Below are 14,186 nucleotides of genomic sequence, written 5' to 3' on the forward strand. Positions count from 1 at the left end.
ACATGAGGGACTGGGTCTCCGGCAGCAGAGATGAGTGTCTTCGAGTGAGATGAAGAGTGAGGAAAGCAAGGCCCCCTCAAGACAGACGAACTTCCCTGATGCTCACACAGGTGGGAGGTGTGGGGTGTCCCTGAGACTCACATACCAACCTCAGAGTTTCAGGGAGACCTGGGGCATGTGACTTGCAGGCCTTGCTTGGTTTGGATCAGACCCAAGATCCTGTCTCCACTGTGGCCATGAGCTGACTGATACATGATGCCCGTCAGAGGCCAGGGAGCCGGCTCAGCAGGAGAAAGTACTTGTCACACAAGCCTGAGGGACCGGGTTCAGTTCTCGGAATGCATTGTGGAAGGGAAGAACCTACCCCCTTAAGTTGACCTCTGACCTCCACATGTGCCCTGGAATGGGAATGCTCACAGAGAGAGAGAGAGAGAGAGAGAGAGAGAGAGAGAGAGAGAGAAGGAGAAAGGCACATAGTAATTTTCTATACTTTTTTAGTGTTAGCCATTCCACATTCATCAACCAAGTAGACAATTAGTGCAATCGCAGTGGATGGTACTCGGGGGTGGGTCACCCAAGTTTGTCTCAGGAATGCTGGTCATAAAATGCTGTCGTGCCTGTTGCTACCATAGGGCGGCAGCACTGAGGCATGAGGGGTGGGAGAGGACACAGTGCCCAGGGCAGAAATGCCTGCTGAGTCCCAGAGGATGAAATAGGTGCAGGGTAGACGATGCAGGTGAGCCGGACGGAACATAGTCCACTGCCCATGGTAAGGAAAGGAGAGTGGGAGGAGGGGGCAGCGGGGCACACGCTTCCGGGGAAGTCCTTTTATGTGTGTAACCCGCTTGCCCTCCAATCTCCACAGGCAAGATGTCTTTCGAGGGAGCCAGGCTCAGCATGAGGAGCCGCAGGAACGGGACCCTGGGCAGCACCCGGACCCTGTACTCCAGTGTGTCTCGGAGCACCGATGTGTCCTACAGCGACAGTGTAAGTCCACACTGAGGCCGCTTGACACAGTTAGGGTCATTTAGTGACCGACTGGCCGTCTTTAAAAAGATAATCTCTTGTGTCCTAATTAGTATTTGTTTTATGAGTTATTTTATGTAGGATGTAGAAGCATATTCATTGCTGTATTATATTTCATGCATTTCTCTTTTAAGATGACAGTTATTTTAATAAGCCATTAGGAAAAATTTTAAACACTGTGTTTCTTAAATTTTTTTTCCTGGTAAGATTTGAGGATTTTATACAAGTATACTATATTTATATCATCTCTGTTCCGTTTTTCCCATCCAACTCTTCCTGTGCCCCCCCCCCCACAACCCCTTATTGAATTCCTGACCTCTTCTTCTATTTTGATGAGTGTGTGTGTGTGTGTGTGTGTGTGTGTGTGTGTGTGTGTAACCTATTGAGTCTAATTAGCATTGACACTTTATTTGCATGGATTGTCCTCCCCCAGCAGCCATTGACTGCCTGTAGCTCTTCATAAAGCTTCTAGGAGTGAGGCTTTATGAAATTTTCCTCATCTGTGGTGACATGTGGATTAGTGTGGACTTTTCAGGTCTGTGCAGGCAGCTGCATTGTTGAGTTCATGGGAGCAACATCTCTGTCCTGTTCAGAAGACATTATCATGCAGACTTCTGGTTCCTACAACCTTGGCCCTCCACATTATCTTTCTTTCTTTCTTTCTTTCTTTCTTTCTTTCTTTCTTTCTTTCTTTCTTTCTTTCTTTCTTTCTTTCTTTCTTTCTTTCTTTCTTTCTTTCTTTCTTTCCTTCCTTCCTTCCTCCCTCCCTCCCTCCCTCCCTCCCTCCCTCCCTCCCTCCTTTCTCTCTCTCTCTCTCTCTCTCTCTCTCTCTCTCTCTCTCTCTCTCTCTCTCTCTTTGTTTTTGGTTTTTTGAGACAGGGTTTCTCTGTGTAGCTTTGCGCCTTTCCGGGAACTCGCTTTGTAGACCAGGCTGGCCCCAAACTCACAGAGATCTGCCTGCCTCTGCCTCCCCCAAGTGCTGGGATTAAAGGCATGCGCCACCACTGCCCAGCTGCCCCTCCCCATTTTCTGATGTCCCCCAAGTGTTAGGCGTCGGGGTTGTAGTGTAGATGCCCCATCTGGCGCTGGGCAGCCTGGAGTCATTTATTCTCTTCATTCTTATCGTGGTTTTAGTGTTGATTTCACTGCCCATGATTGACACTTTCCCTCTCACCTTGTGGGTTCAGGACTGAGTTATGACATCCATGTCCTTGACTCAATGTAGTTGCTTTTGTCTCCTGGTTGCTTCCTCTGGCCCATCTCTCCTGAGCCAGGGCCGACACTGCCAACAGGCCGCGGCTTCTTACTGGAACTGGCTAGCGGGACACCAGGAGGCTGAGTTTTACTCACGCCGCACGTGGTCCCCTCCAGCCAGCTCCCCACACTGCAAGGCTTGGCACACACTTTCGTTTGTCAGAACACTGCAGTCTGATGTCTGGCTCCCGCTGACTACAGCATGAAGTGTTGGGATAGAAGTCGGCTTTATAAAGGAGAAGGAACAGGGGTCGGGGAGAGTCAGGGTGCCTGTCATGCCATCGTTTTTCATCTGACCGGTTGACCGTGTGGATCACTGAGCTGTCGGCAAACTCACAAAGGGGAGCAGCAGAAGCCTGTGCCTTCCTCCAGCTGAGACCTACCTTCCACCGCTGGAATGAAGGGAAGAGGTGCTCAGGACCCTCGGGTGCCACTCCTAATCCTGCACACCCCCAGGACTAAGCACACCCCCTTAGAGTTAGTCCCCATGTCTCACTTTAGTGCTGCCCCGTAACAGTGGACAAAGGCAATGGGGACCTCTCCAGAATGTCCAGGTCTTTCTCTCCTCCTCCTTCACCTCCTTTGACTCCAAGTGATGAAGCACTACTGGAAGACTCTCTCCAGAGAGCCAATGGCCTCAGGCACTGGTGCCCCTGGAAGTGGGATGAAGGCTGAGACTTCGAGCAGCACAGAGTTTCCAGTGCTTTTTATGCAGAGAAGCATAGGAACTGTGTTTATGCTAAGTTTCGTTGAGGAGTACACATAGAAGAAATGCTGCTTCTGAGCTTCCAGAGGTCATCACCATGACTACCTGGGAGCCACCTCCAGCCTGAGAAGCAGAATGCTTCAAAGTGCCCATGTGAAGTCCCGTGTCGTCCCCCGTCACCCTCCCCCCCCCCCCCCGGGTGTCTTCTGTCCTGGCACAGGTCACAGGCACTCCCCTGAGCTGTGTGTTACCTTGTCCTTGTGTAAGGTGTTGCTGGCTTTGTCCCCGTTTGCAACAAGTGCAGGTGTGCTCTACAAGTGTTCTTCTGCGAGTTCTTTGGTTTTCACTTAACACTACTGTTTTGGGGATAGGTCTACGTTGATGTATATAGCAGCTGTAATTTTTTTGCTCTGCTATGTGGAACTCCACTACGAGCTTCTGTTTACCCCATCTCAAAGAGACCTTACTTGGGTTTCTGGCTTTGGATGTTGGAAGCGACACTACCCAGTGTTCTTGGATGTGTACTCTGGATCTATCTGGAAAAACCATGTCCTTTGTGTTGAGGACTGGTAGTTGAAGGTGGAATGTCTCTCTTAATAGGTCTGGGTTTAAACAAGGAGATTTATGGGGCCACTCATGTTCAAAGTGTGAGAAAGGAGGCAAGGCTCCCCAGTGGCTGATCCCAGAGAACTTGTCAGTGCAGGAGTTGGGGGTGCATGGTGAACTCCATCCAGGAGAGGAATCCCACTTTTGCAGCACGTATCTGGTGCTGGCTGTGCTGTAGGGGACAAGAAGCCAGGGCTGGCTTCAGAGCTAGCCTGTCTTGTGAGGCCACCCATGGGGGAAGTGTTCTGAGGACTTCAGCTGCCAGACCTGATGACTTGCAATTGACTGGGGTGTCTGGAGAAGGGAAGTCCCTAACAGCCCCGCTTCATCAGGGCTAGACATCTCTGAGGATGAAGCTCCATGAATTGAGAGAGTGCAGGTGGCTCATGGGAAACCGTTCTCCCCACGGGTCCTCGGAGAAATGGCTTCATGTGCAATTGTCCTGAGTAGTACTAATTTGCTCTCTCACCCATTGGGAGTGTGAGGTCCTTCACCTTCATCTTCCTCTGCAATGGCTGTCAACCGTCATTTTTTTTCAAGTTTTGTTGGCCTGGTGGATGTAAAGTGGCCTCTCCACATGGGTGAGCTTTTCATGTGTTTATGGCTTTCCTGTGGGCCCCCCCTTTTTTTCCATATCTGCTCTGTCTTGCTGCTTTCCCATTGGACCATCTGCTGTGTTTTTGTTGATTGACAGTCCTTTTGTATCTTGGTCACTATTTATGATACAGAGCTATTGCCAATTCTCTCACTGTGAGGAATGTGTTTTCAAATGTCTTGCTCTGCCAACATAAGAGACATCTTTGGCTTATAAAGGCTTGGGCTGGTTCTTAGGACTAGATCCCAGTTATGCCTAATTACTTTGTTCACAGTAGAATAAATACAAAGGTAGGACATTTCGGAAAACATCTCCTTTTTAGAAAGTAGGCAGAAGAGGACTGAAAATATGCATCGATAGTTTTTTCTAATTCCAAACTACCATCCAACACTTCTGTTCCCTGGTAACTGCGAAGAGAGAAAAAGTGTGTGTGTGTGTGTGTGTGTGTGTGTGTGTGTGTGTGTGTGTGTGTGTGTGATGCCATTTATACACAAGACAACTCTAAACAACTTTTGGAAATATTTTCATTTAGTTAAACAGTTTAGCCGGGCAGTGGTGGCACACGTTTTTAATCCCAGCACTTGGGAGGCAGAGGCAGGTGGATCTCTGCGAGTTTGAGGCCAGCCTGGTCTACAGAGCGAGAGCCAGGACAGGTTCCAAAGCTACACAGAGTAACCTTGTCTCAAAAAACAACAACAAAAAAAAACCAGTTTAAATGTGTGTGTCATTAAAAATAAACCCAGAGTACACTAAAAGAAACAAAAAGGATGCCAAGGCGGCCTTTGAAGGCAGGCTAGGACATAGATAGTGTTCATTAATACCAGCAGGTGTGAGAACAGATGAGTAATGTATTACTCCATATTTTTTTTTCTTCACAGGATTTGGTGAATTTTATTCAGACAAACTTTAAAAAACGAGAATGCGTCTTCTTTACCAGAGACTCCAAGGCCATGTAAGCTACAGCTTTCTTCCACATTTGCTTCTGTGTTTCAGGATTCATTGTCGCTGACTGTTAGTGCAGTGAGCAGACACCTAGGAGTTCATTACTGGAGGTGGTTGCATCTCAAACGTCCCCGATGGCGTGTGATTGGGATGGATTTGACATGCCTGCGGAATTGCCTGGTTTGGTCCTTCCCTGTCACTCCCTCCAGTACTCCCATGAGCCTGGGAGTCCACCCTGTCTGTTGCCCAACACTCTGCAGGCAATTCTACCCACACGCTCCTATACTATCTGCATGTCCCTTCTTCACAGCTGTGGTCCTTGGGGCGTCTCTTCTAAGTGGGTGCTCCTCTGCTCTAAGTCCCCTGTGCTTGGGGGATCAGCTGGCTCCAAAAGAGGCCCCACAAGCCCACCACACAGAGGGTCTTTCATAATGCTAATGAGCAGGTGAGAAAATGAATGGGTTCCATCCTGTACGATACAAAACGAGGGACTCAAATGGCGTGGCAAGAAATCCTGATGCCCCCTTCTGTTGTTACTTGTAAACTAGAGGACACAGGCCATAGATAACTGCTGTGACCCTGGGGTTGCCACGCATGTACTAAGCCCAGGCAGACCTTCACTTTCATCCCTAGTGGATGTCTGTCTGAGTGGTCCCTGGAGGAGGATGCTGGAACTTCTCCTCTGTTGGCCATCTTTGAGACATTATGCAGCCTAGCAGCTATCTACTAACACTCTTAAAGTGGGATTCCCATGGAGCTGGTTTGTTCTCTTCGGCTCTTGCTTCCTTATTCATGTTGAGTCCTGTGTAGAAACAGGAAGTAATTTGTCTGCAATCACAGCTCTTTGCAACAAAACTTTCCTGGTATCAATGCTGTCGACATGGCCGCGCCACGTGACTACTGATCTCCTGAAATGTGGCTAGTGTCACCAAGGAACTCCTTTACCAGCTTTAATTATTCTTCGTTTAACTACAAAATCAAATAGCCACACATGGTTCATGGCCACAATAAAGATGAGTATAACTCTGTGGGATTCAGAACTTTGGTTCTGAGGTTGCGAATTAGGCAGCCAGTGTCCCCCCAATCCTTTCCAGCTCTCCTCTCTGCTATCCCTACCCCTCCTGCACATGTCCATACCCCCAGTTCTTTTCTGGCAAGCCCTTTTCCCTGTTTCTAAATGATTCATGCATATTGGTTCTTGGAGGGCTCCAGCCCATAGAGGAGCCAGACAACTTTTTTGGTCAATAGGTCATTTAAGATGTAACCCTATCTTTGGCGGGAAAAGGACTCAGGAGTCCACTTCAGCTGTAACAAGGACAAAGTGGGGCATATGCTACCCTACTGCGAGCCTGGGAGGCTGGGGACTTGTGCCAAAGGAGAGTGGGATGGCAGGCAGTAGTGACAGAGCAGAGAGAGGGACCTGGGGAGCAGCCTTGTCCCAGGAAGTCCCCCGGGACTTGGTAAGAGAAAGGCTTGCAGGTGTGGCTCAGTCCCCGCGGACTCCCTTTTCCTTGGCTAAGCTGGGTGACGCTCCCTGGGGGCTGTACAAACAGAGGCAAGATCCTGCCCGAGGGATGCGACAGGGTCTAGTCTGTAGCTCCATCTTTATAATTAAACAATATTTAACATTTTCACAGATCCTTTAGATCAGGGCAGTTTTCACACTCTGTAGTCATTAGGAGTTTCTGTTAGAGAATTCAATGAGTTGAACTGAAAAGAGGGGACTTGCTTGGAGGAGACAGGAATGTCACCTAAGAGCAGGCAGTGGCTGGGTCCCTTGAGCAGTCAGAAACTGTGACTAGGTTTGTGGGGACTCGGAAAGTCCTGTCTGCCCCCTTTTGTCTCCACTCCTTCCTGCAGCTGCTTCCTCCTTCTTCCTTAGCACCCACAGGACTTCTGTGTGGCCTGGAGGGAGATGAGGACAGATCTTCTGGTCCTAATTCTGATTTTGTTCCCAAATTTTCAAGAAAGGGACACCAATGTCAAAAGTGTCCCTGGGCCTGTTGACTGTGGGCAGATGCTCAGGATTTGGGTGCATAAACAAGGTCACTCTGATGGTACAGATGGTGTTGGGGAGCAATGGCAGTCTCTTCAGGACCAGGTCAAGTGTATGCTCCCCAGCAGGGGCCTGCAAGAGGAGGCAACAGCAATACCTTCCTGGATGACAGCGGGTGCTGGTGAGGATTCCTGATGAGATGCCTTTGCTCCTTATGATAGTCTCTCCCTTGGATGGCTCTGGTGGCTAATCTGGCCTCAGTGCTTCACATGAAGTGCTAATAACAGGGAAGCGCTGGGCCCCTGGGATGCAGCTGAGGTCACTGCTTCCTGGCAGTAGAAACAGGCAGTTTGGTTTGGCCACAGGTCATCTACTTCTGGAGTGGTCATGACACTGGCCTACTGAGCTGTGAACTTCTGTTGACTGTTTAGAAGGAGCTCATCCTCATCATATCATAAATGAAAATATGACCAACCTACTGCCAGATAGCAATCTTAGGGCTCGTCCTACATTTTGCCATATGCCAGACAAATTCGACAGTGATGAAGACCTTGAAACACAGAGCTTCCTCTGGTCTATGGCAGTTGTGTATATGCATCCTTGTATCTTGGAAGAAAAACCAAAATATCTACTTTACACAAATCATTGACAATGGTTGCAGATATAAATGATTTACAGGCAGACGGATCAATGTCATTCCTATTTGCTCATCCATTCACACAGTGTTTGCTAGATGCCATTATATTTTTGGATGGAGAATATAAAGTATAGAATCCAGCCAGAAAGAAGACTTTCTCAATTGACTTATCTTTATCTGGCTCAGCCTGTTGTGGGAATCTTTGCTCCAGGATTGTCTTGCACAGTTGACTGAGTGTGTACGGTCCAAGGATGCTAGACATGGGTGGATCTTTTACACTGTCCCCATACCCTGGAATAGGTCCACATCTTGGGTCATATACTTCATTGTGAGAGTGGAGACACTGGTAACAGTGAGAGGCATTGATCCTCTTAGCCTTGGGCAAAGGATATACAATAGGACATTGGACTTTTGGTCACCCATGAAGATGTTGGATGACACTGTCCGGCTCCATTGTTTCTTTGCTCTGTCCTGGACTGTTGTACTGGTCACACATGGACTGTGATTGCAGCTATTTTCACTGTGCCTTCCCTTCTTTTTGGTTGTCAGTCCTTCGTTGTTCCTGGGCTCACATGCATGCCGCACCCTGAGCTGCAGGGCTCCTTGGCAGAGCATGTGCTGGGCACCACGCCCACTCAATGCTTTGCACCGTTCCTGCCCCTCACAGCATGGCAGACAGGAGAGGGACTGTGCCAGGAGTTCCTCCAAAAGGAGGCATTTGGTTGGACCCTCCATGATCTTTGCCATATTTGTACTTAGCCACTCCAGGAGACTCAGAGCAACTCGAGGGCAGGAAATCACATCAGTCTCAGCTGGGATGTTGCAGATGTTATTTTATCGTAAGCAGTGCTCTCAGACACCTGTTAAAATGATTACAGAGTATTGTAGAAGGAGAGGATAGTCTTCACCACTTACTGTGTGTCTTTTTCTCCTCTTTCAGCTTCCTGTCATGCATATGTGTCCCTGAGTGGGCAGTTAACATTGAATTCTGTTGCACTCCCAATGGGAAGAGCTAATGCTCACTATGGCAGTTTTCCTTGTCTAGGCCAAACTATTATTAGCCCAAAGTCATCTAAGCACTTACCATCTGGTAGAGAAAGGTGGTTTCTAAGCTCTGGAGAACTTTGGGCCTGTGCCAGGGGACAATGTCTCCCCCATGAGTGCAGCTCATGGAAAGAAATTACCTCGCCTCAGAAGAGCATGACTTGCTGGGCATCTTGTAGCTGGAGTTTTTCTGGTCCTGCCTGGCTCACAGTTAGGACAAATCTCTCTCACCCGCCAGTCCCACAGCCACTCAGATCCAACCAAGTAAACACAGAGACTTATATTGCTTACAAACTGTATGGCTTCTAGCTATCTAGTTCTTATATCTTAAATTAATTCATTTCTATAAATCTATACCTTGCCACGTGGCTCGTTGCTTACCGACATCTTCACATGCTGCTTGTCATGGCGGCAGCTGGCAGTGTCTCTCTCTGCCTTCCTGTTCTCTCAATTCTGTTAGTCCTGCCTATACTTCCTTCCTGGCCACTGGCCAATCAGTGTTTTATTTATTGACCAATCAGAGCATTTGACATACAGACCATCCCACAGCAGCATCTGACGAGGTTGGCACTAAAGCACTAATGTCTGCCTGTGCCTGGGCTCCTGTGAGTTAGCTCAGACTATGTGAGATGCAGAGCAAATGGTTCCCAGATTCCTGAGTTCCACCTCTTACCAGCTTTGTGGCTTCTCCCACACCTAATGTGCTCCATGAGGGCAGGGCTCTGCTCTCTGCCTCTCTCCTCCCAGCACAGGGCAAGCTCATTGGCAAACAGGTAATTAGCAATGGGAATAAAACACCAAACTAGTTTCTAGACAATCAGCTGAGATGAGGGAACTAGTCTGGGAGTAAGAGACGGTGACAGAATTTCTTCTTGCGTTGGTTTAAGTTTATAGTGCGTAGTTTACCCTAAGATGTGACAAGCCATTTAAGTAGATGGAAATCTGTTGCTTCCCCCAAACATGACTGACTCAGGGAGAACACATGCAAGTGTGGCTATGCCCAGAGCCAGCACATTGAAGGCACCCAGATCAACCAAAACGAGAAATGGAACTACAAGAAACATACCAAGGAGTTTCCGACAGACGCCTTTGGTGACATTCAGTTTGAGACTCTGGGGAAGAAAGGCAAGGTAAGCACCCGCCTTCTGCTTTAATATATGTGCTAAGAGCTTGGGCTGCCTTAGTTGCCTTGAGTTGTCCAGGAGCGTGGAGGTGGGGGCATGGGTAATTACCACAATCGTTGCAGGAGAAGACAAGTTGTGAAAAGTCAAAAGACAGTGACTAGATTGTGCTCGGTCAGAAAATCAGTAGTTAAGGATGACGTCATGACTGGAGCTGTAGTCTAGTCATGTCGTGGGTCCCTGTGACACTGCTGAGCCTGTTAGAGGATGGGAGAATACTTTGGTGAGTAGTCCCTTTAGTTGGGGATAGCGTTCCTGAGGGTATTCTGTAGCTCCAACTAAGGTGACAATTCTTTACATCCATGAGTTTTACAAGGATCTTTCCATTAGAAACTCATCTTCTCCAAGTATTTCCATGCTTTGTTTAGTGATAGCTCAGCCCACAGGCTGGATGACTGGACTTTGATCCCATGCGTATACAAGCTCTGTCCTAGTGGTCCCTGCCCACTGTCTGGGGCTCTGCTTCATGCTGGGTCAGTGACTTTCCCTACAGGCTGCCCATCTCCTTGGCTCATCCAGGTGTGCCAAGATGGCAGTTTGAGGACCCCTTCATCATCTCTTGCCTACCCTGCTTCCAATAGCTCAAAGGCCAGATGGAGTTTCAGGGTCTCCATCTGGCTTGTGGAAGAGGCCCTGGTATCAGCCTTGCCTAGGACACCCTCTCCCATGCCCCAGCAGCAGGCAGCCACCCCACACCCCAGGGCAGAGCACACAAACCTGGCGCTTTTATCTTGCCCCCACAGTATATCCGCTTATCCTGTGACACAGACTCCGAAACCCTGTACGAACTGCTGACCCAGCACTGGCACCTCAAAACACCCAACCTGGTCATTTCTGTGACTGGTGGTGCCAAAAACTTTGCTTTGAAGCCACGCATGCGCAAGATCTTCAGTCGGCTGATTTACATCGCACAGTCTAAAGGTACGCAGGCACTGAGAGAATGTCCAGGGATCATTATTCCTAGTCTGTACTGCATCTTGGGTGCAAAGGACTAAGTTTCCCCTTGTCACTTTCCTGCAGAATCCAGATGTTCCTAGAACTGTGTGCATCTCTGTGGGTATGTGCACATGAGTGCAAGTATCTTCAGAATTCAGAAGAGGGCGTTGGAGCTGGAGATACAGGCAGTTGTGAGCTTTGGGTATTGGGTATTGGACCCTGGTCCTCTACAAGAGCAATATGTACTCATAATGGCTGAGCCATCTCTCCAGCCTGGGGAAATATAGTTGTTTTATTATTATAAATAAAATTCTCAGGTAGGTGGAAAGATAAGATGCTCTGGTTGGCAAATTTACAGAGTAACTCTCAGTTGGCATTAAGGAGGTTACCTTGATTACAAAAATAATATCTCCCAGTAGTTTTATTTCATTATTTACACATATAAAAATTTAATCAGAATATTCTAGTAAATCAAAAAGAGCATTTTAATAAGATTTCTCTTTAATCTTGGAGACCACTGATGTACTTTTGGAAGCAGAGGCTGAAGGATAGGTTGTAAGACTGTGTAGTTGTATGACCCAGATAATGGTAGCTTTGACCTCATATATTCAACTTAGTATGTTCTCTCTTTTTACGTTTTTTAATTTAAAAACTTTGAAGCATTACAGAAATGTTTCAAGAGTAATATGATGAACATATGTGCATGCTTCTAGATTTACTGATGGCTGGTAGTTCCTACATTTGTCTTCTAATATTTTATGAATATTCATGTACTAGGGTTTGGGGCAAAATAATTTGAGAGTAGACTGCAGACACCATGGCTCTTAGCCCCCAAATTCACTGCATACATCTCCAAAGAGGAGGGAAGTCCCTTACGTATACTCCAGTTCAATTTTCCAGCCAAGGCAGGGACAGTTTACATTGACGGAGACTAATAGTCATTGTGCCCCTCAATGACCTTTCTAAGAAAGAAACTTTTTCTCCACTTGAGTTCCAAAGTCCTGTAACTTTTCATCTTTCTGGTTTTCTTACATCAGCACTAGTTCTCAGCCTTCATCTGTCACCACATGTCGATGAGCACACATCAATAGCTCTGCAGATCTTAGCTTAGGTTTGGCTGATGTCTTTCTCATAAGTGAGTTCAGTTTGCCTGAACTTAACACTTCCGAAACTTCTTTTGCAAAGGGGCGTTGACAGACAGAACTGGGGAAACACACTTCATCTTAGATCTGAATTTCCCAGTGTACGTCCAGGGTTGTTGAAGGCCCTGGGAATAACATAGAAGAACACACGAAGGTCCCCGGCATTGGGACCAGCGGGATGGCTCAGCAGGTAAAGGTGCTTTCCGTCAAGCTGACAACCTGAGTCTGATGCCTGGAACCCACAAGATGGGAGAGAACTGACAGAAAGTTGTACTCTGACCTACACACGTGCTGTAGCAGAGATACTCAAGCACACGTGTACACACACACGCACACATACACACACACATACATACACCTGTGTACACATACACACATGTACACACACAGGTACACACATACACACACATGCACACATACACACACATACATACACCTATGTACACATACATACATGTACACATACACACATGTACACACACAGGTACACACATACATACACCCCCCCCCCACACACACACGTAAACACAATGTGAACAGAATAAATGTCCTTGGCCTGGAAGACAGTTGATTTCTAACTAGCATAGCAAGGTAGACGCTATTTGTTTAACCAGAGCGAAGAAGGCGATACTCCAGAGTCCTTGGTGTTGGTCATGCCCAATTACCTTATTTTAAGAAGGAACACTGAGAACTGGCTTAAGGAATCAGGTTTGAACCTTCTAAGGGCCACACTGTAAGTATTGTCAGGTCTCTGATGTGGGAGGTGACTGATGACCTAGTTCTTCCTTGTCAAAGATGGCAAGGAAACTAGACAATGAGACAGACAGCAAATGAAAGGACTTTCTAAAAACTAGAGAGGACGGCTGCCACCTCGGGACTCTGAAGTCTTCCACTGCTAGAACCAGTAAAGAGAAAATAGTGACTTCTCAGGGTGGGGACTGCCCTAAGGATGGAGAGTGTCCTCTGAGTGGGGACTGCCCTAAGGATGGAGAGTGTCCTCCGAGTGGGGACTGCCCTAAGGATGGAGAGTGTCCTCCGAGTGGGGACTGCCCTAAGGATGGAGGGTGTCCTCCGAGTGGGGACTGTCCTAAACCCAAGCCTACAGATCTTTTGTTTCTTTTATTTTGCATTAAAACTCTGCAACATGCTTGACATTGAGAAGATCATCAGATATAAACCTTTAATAAAAATATGCAAAGTTGGCCGGGCGGTGGTGGTGCATGCCTTTAATCCCAGCACTCTGGAGGCAGAGGCAGGCGGATCTCTGTGAGTTCAAGGCCAGCCTGGGCTACCAAGTGAGTTCCAGGAAAGGCGCAAAGCTACACAGAGAAACCCTGTCTCGAAAAATCAAAAAAAAAAAAAAATATGCAAAGTTGTGGGAAGCAAAGCAGAATTGCTGGGGCTGGGAAGGGCTACTCTGTTCTGAGCAGCATGAGGTCTGGAGAGGGAGCACACTGCCATCTTTGGATGCGCTGGCCAGCTCTCTTACAGGCTCAGGCCAGGCGTTCACTGTTCATGAAAGCATTCCCCTGGAGACTCAGGAGTCCACCTTCTGTCGAGGTTGAGAATGCATATCTAGCACGGAGCCCAGAACTTGTGCTTTCTAGTACGTGCCTCTCAGGAGCCCTTGATGACCTGGGACCCTCTTCTTGTTTGCCGTGTGGTCCCATCCCATAGTCCAGCTCTCAGTGCAGACAGACTCTTAGAGCTCATGGCAGGAAGGTTTCCTTAGGAGTCCAGAAACTGGACAAAAACCTTCCTCAGCATCAGGTGACATTCCGTTCCCCTGCTCTCGTCCACAGGTGCCTGGATTCTCACAGGAGGCACGCACTACGGTCTGATGAAGTACATAGGCGAAGTGGTGAGAGACAACACCATCAGCAGGAATTCAGAAGAGAACATCGTGGCCATTGGCATAGCGGCATGGGGCATGGTCTCCAACAGGGACACCCTCATCAGGAACTGCAATGATGAGGTACCGGTGGGGCAGGGAGGTCTGCAAGGTGCTGTGGGAGAGAGATCAGGGCAATGACTGTGCCTGAGTGCTGGGGCTCTGTGATGAGTCAGATCGTGGGAAAGCCTGTCCTAGGAGAACAGCCTATGGACCTCAGCAGTCAAAAA

The 14,186-nt window shown here is 48.0% G+C and overlaps 1 protein-coding gene across 1 annotated transcript in view; it reads left to right on the forward strand.

Moving 5' to 3' along the window:
* The window catches only part of Trpm8 (transient receptor potential cation channel subfamily M member 8), an 82,948-nt gene that overhangs the window by 3,793 nt on the left and 64,969 nt on the right, over positions 1-14,186 (forward strand). The window contains exons 2-6 of the mRNA XM_006988644.4: positions 866-987; positions 5,066-5,139; positions 9,780-9,936; positions 10,731-10,908; positions 13,868-14,040. Coding sequence (XP_006988706.4) covers positions 866-987; positions 5,066-5,139; positions 9,780-9,936; positions 10,731-10,908; positions 13,868-14,040 — 704 coding nt within the window. The remainder of the gene's footprint in view (positions 1-865; positions 988-5,065; positions 5,140-9,779; positions 9,937-10,730; positions 10,909-13,867; positions 14,041-14,186) is intronic.

The sequence above is a fragment of the Peromyscus maniculatus genome, chromosome 13 (genome assembly GCF_049852395.1).
Source record: "Peromyscus maniculatus bairdii isolate BWxNUB_F1_BW_parent chromosome 13, HU_Pman_BW_mat_3.1, whole genome shotgun sequence".
NCBI classification, from domain to species: domain Eukaryota; kingdom Metazoa; phylum Chordata; class Mammalia; order Rodentia; family Cricetidae; genus Peromyscus; species Peromyscus maniculatus.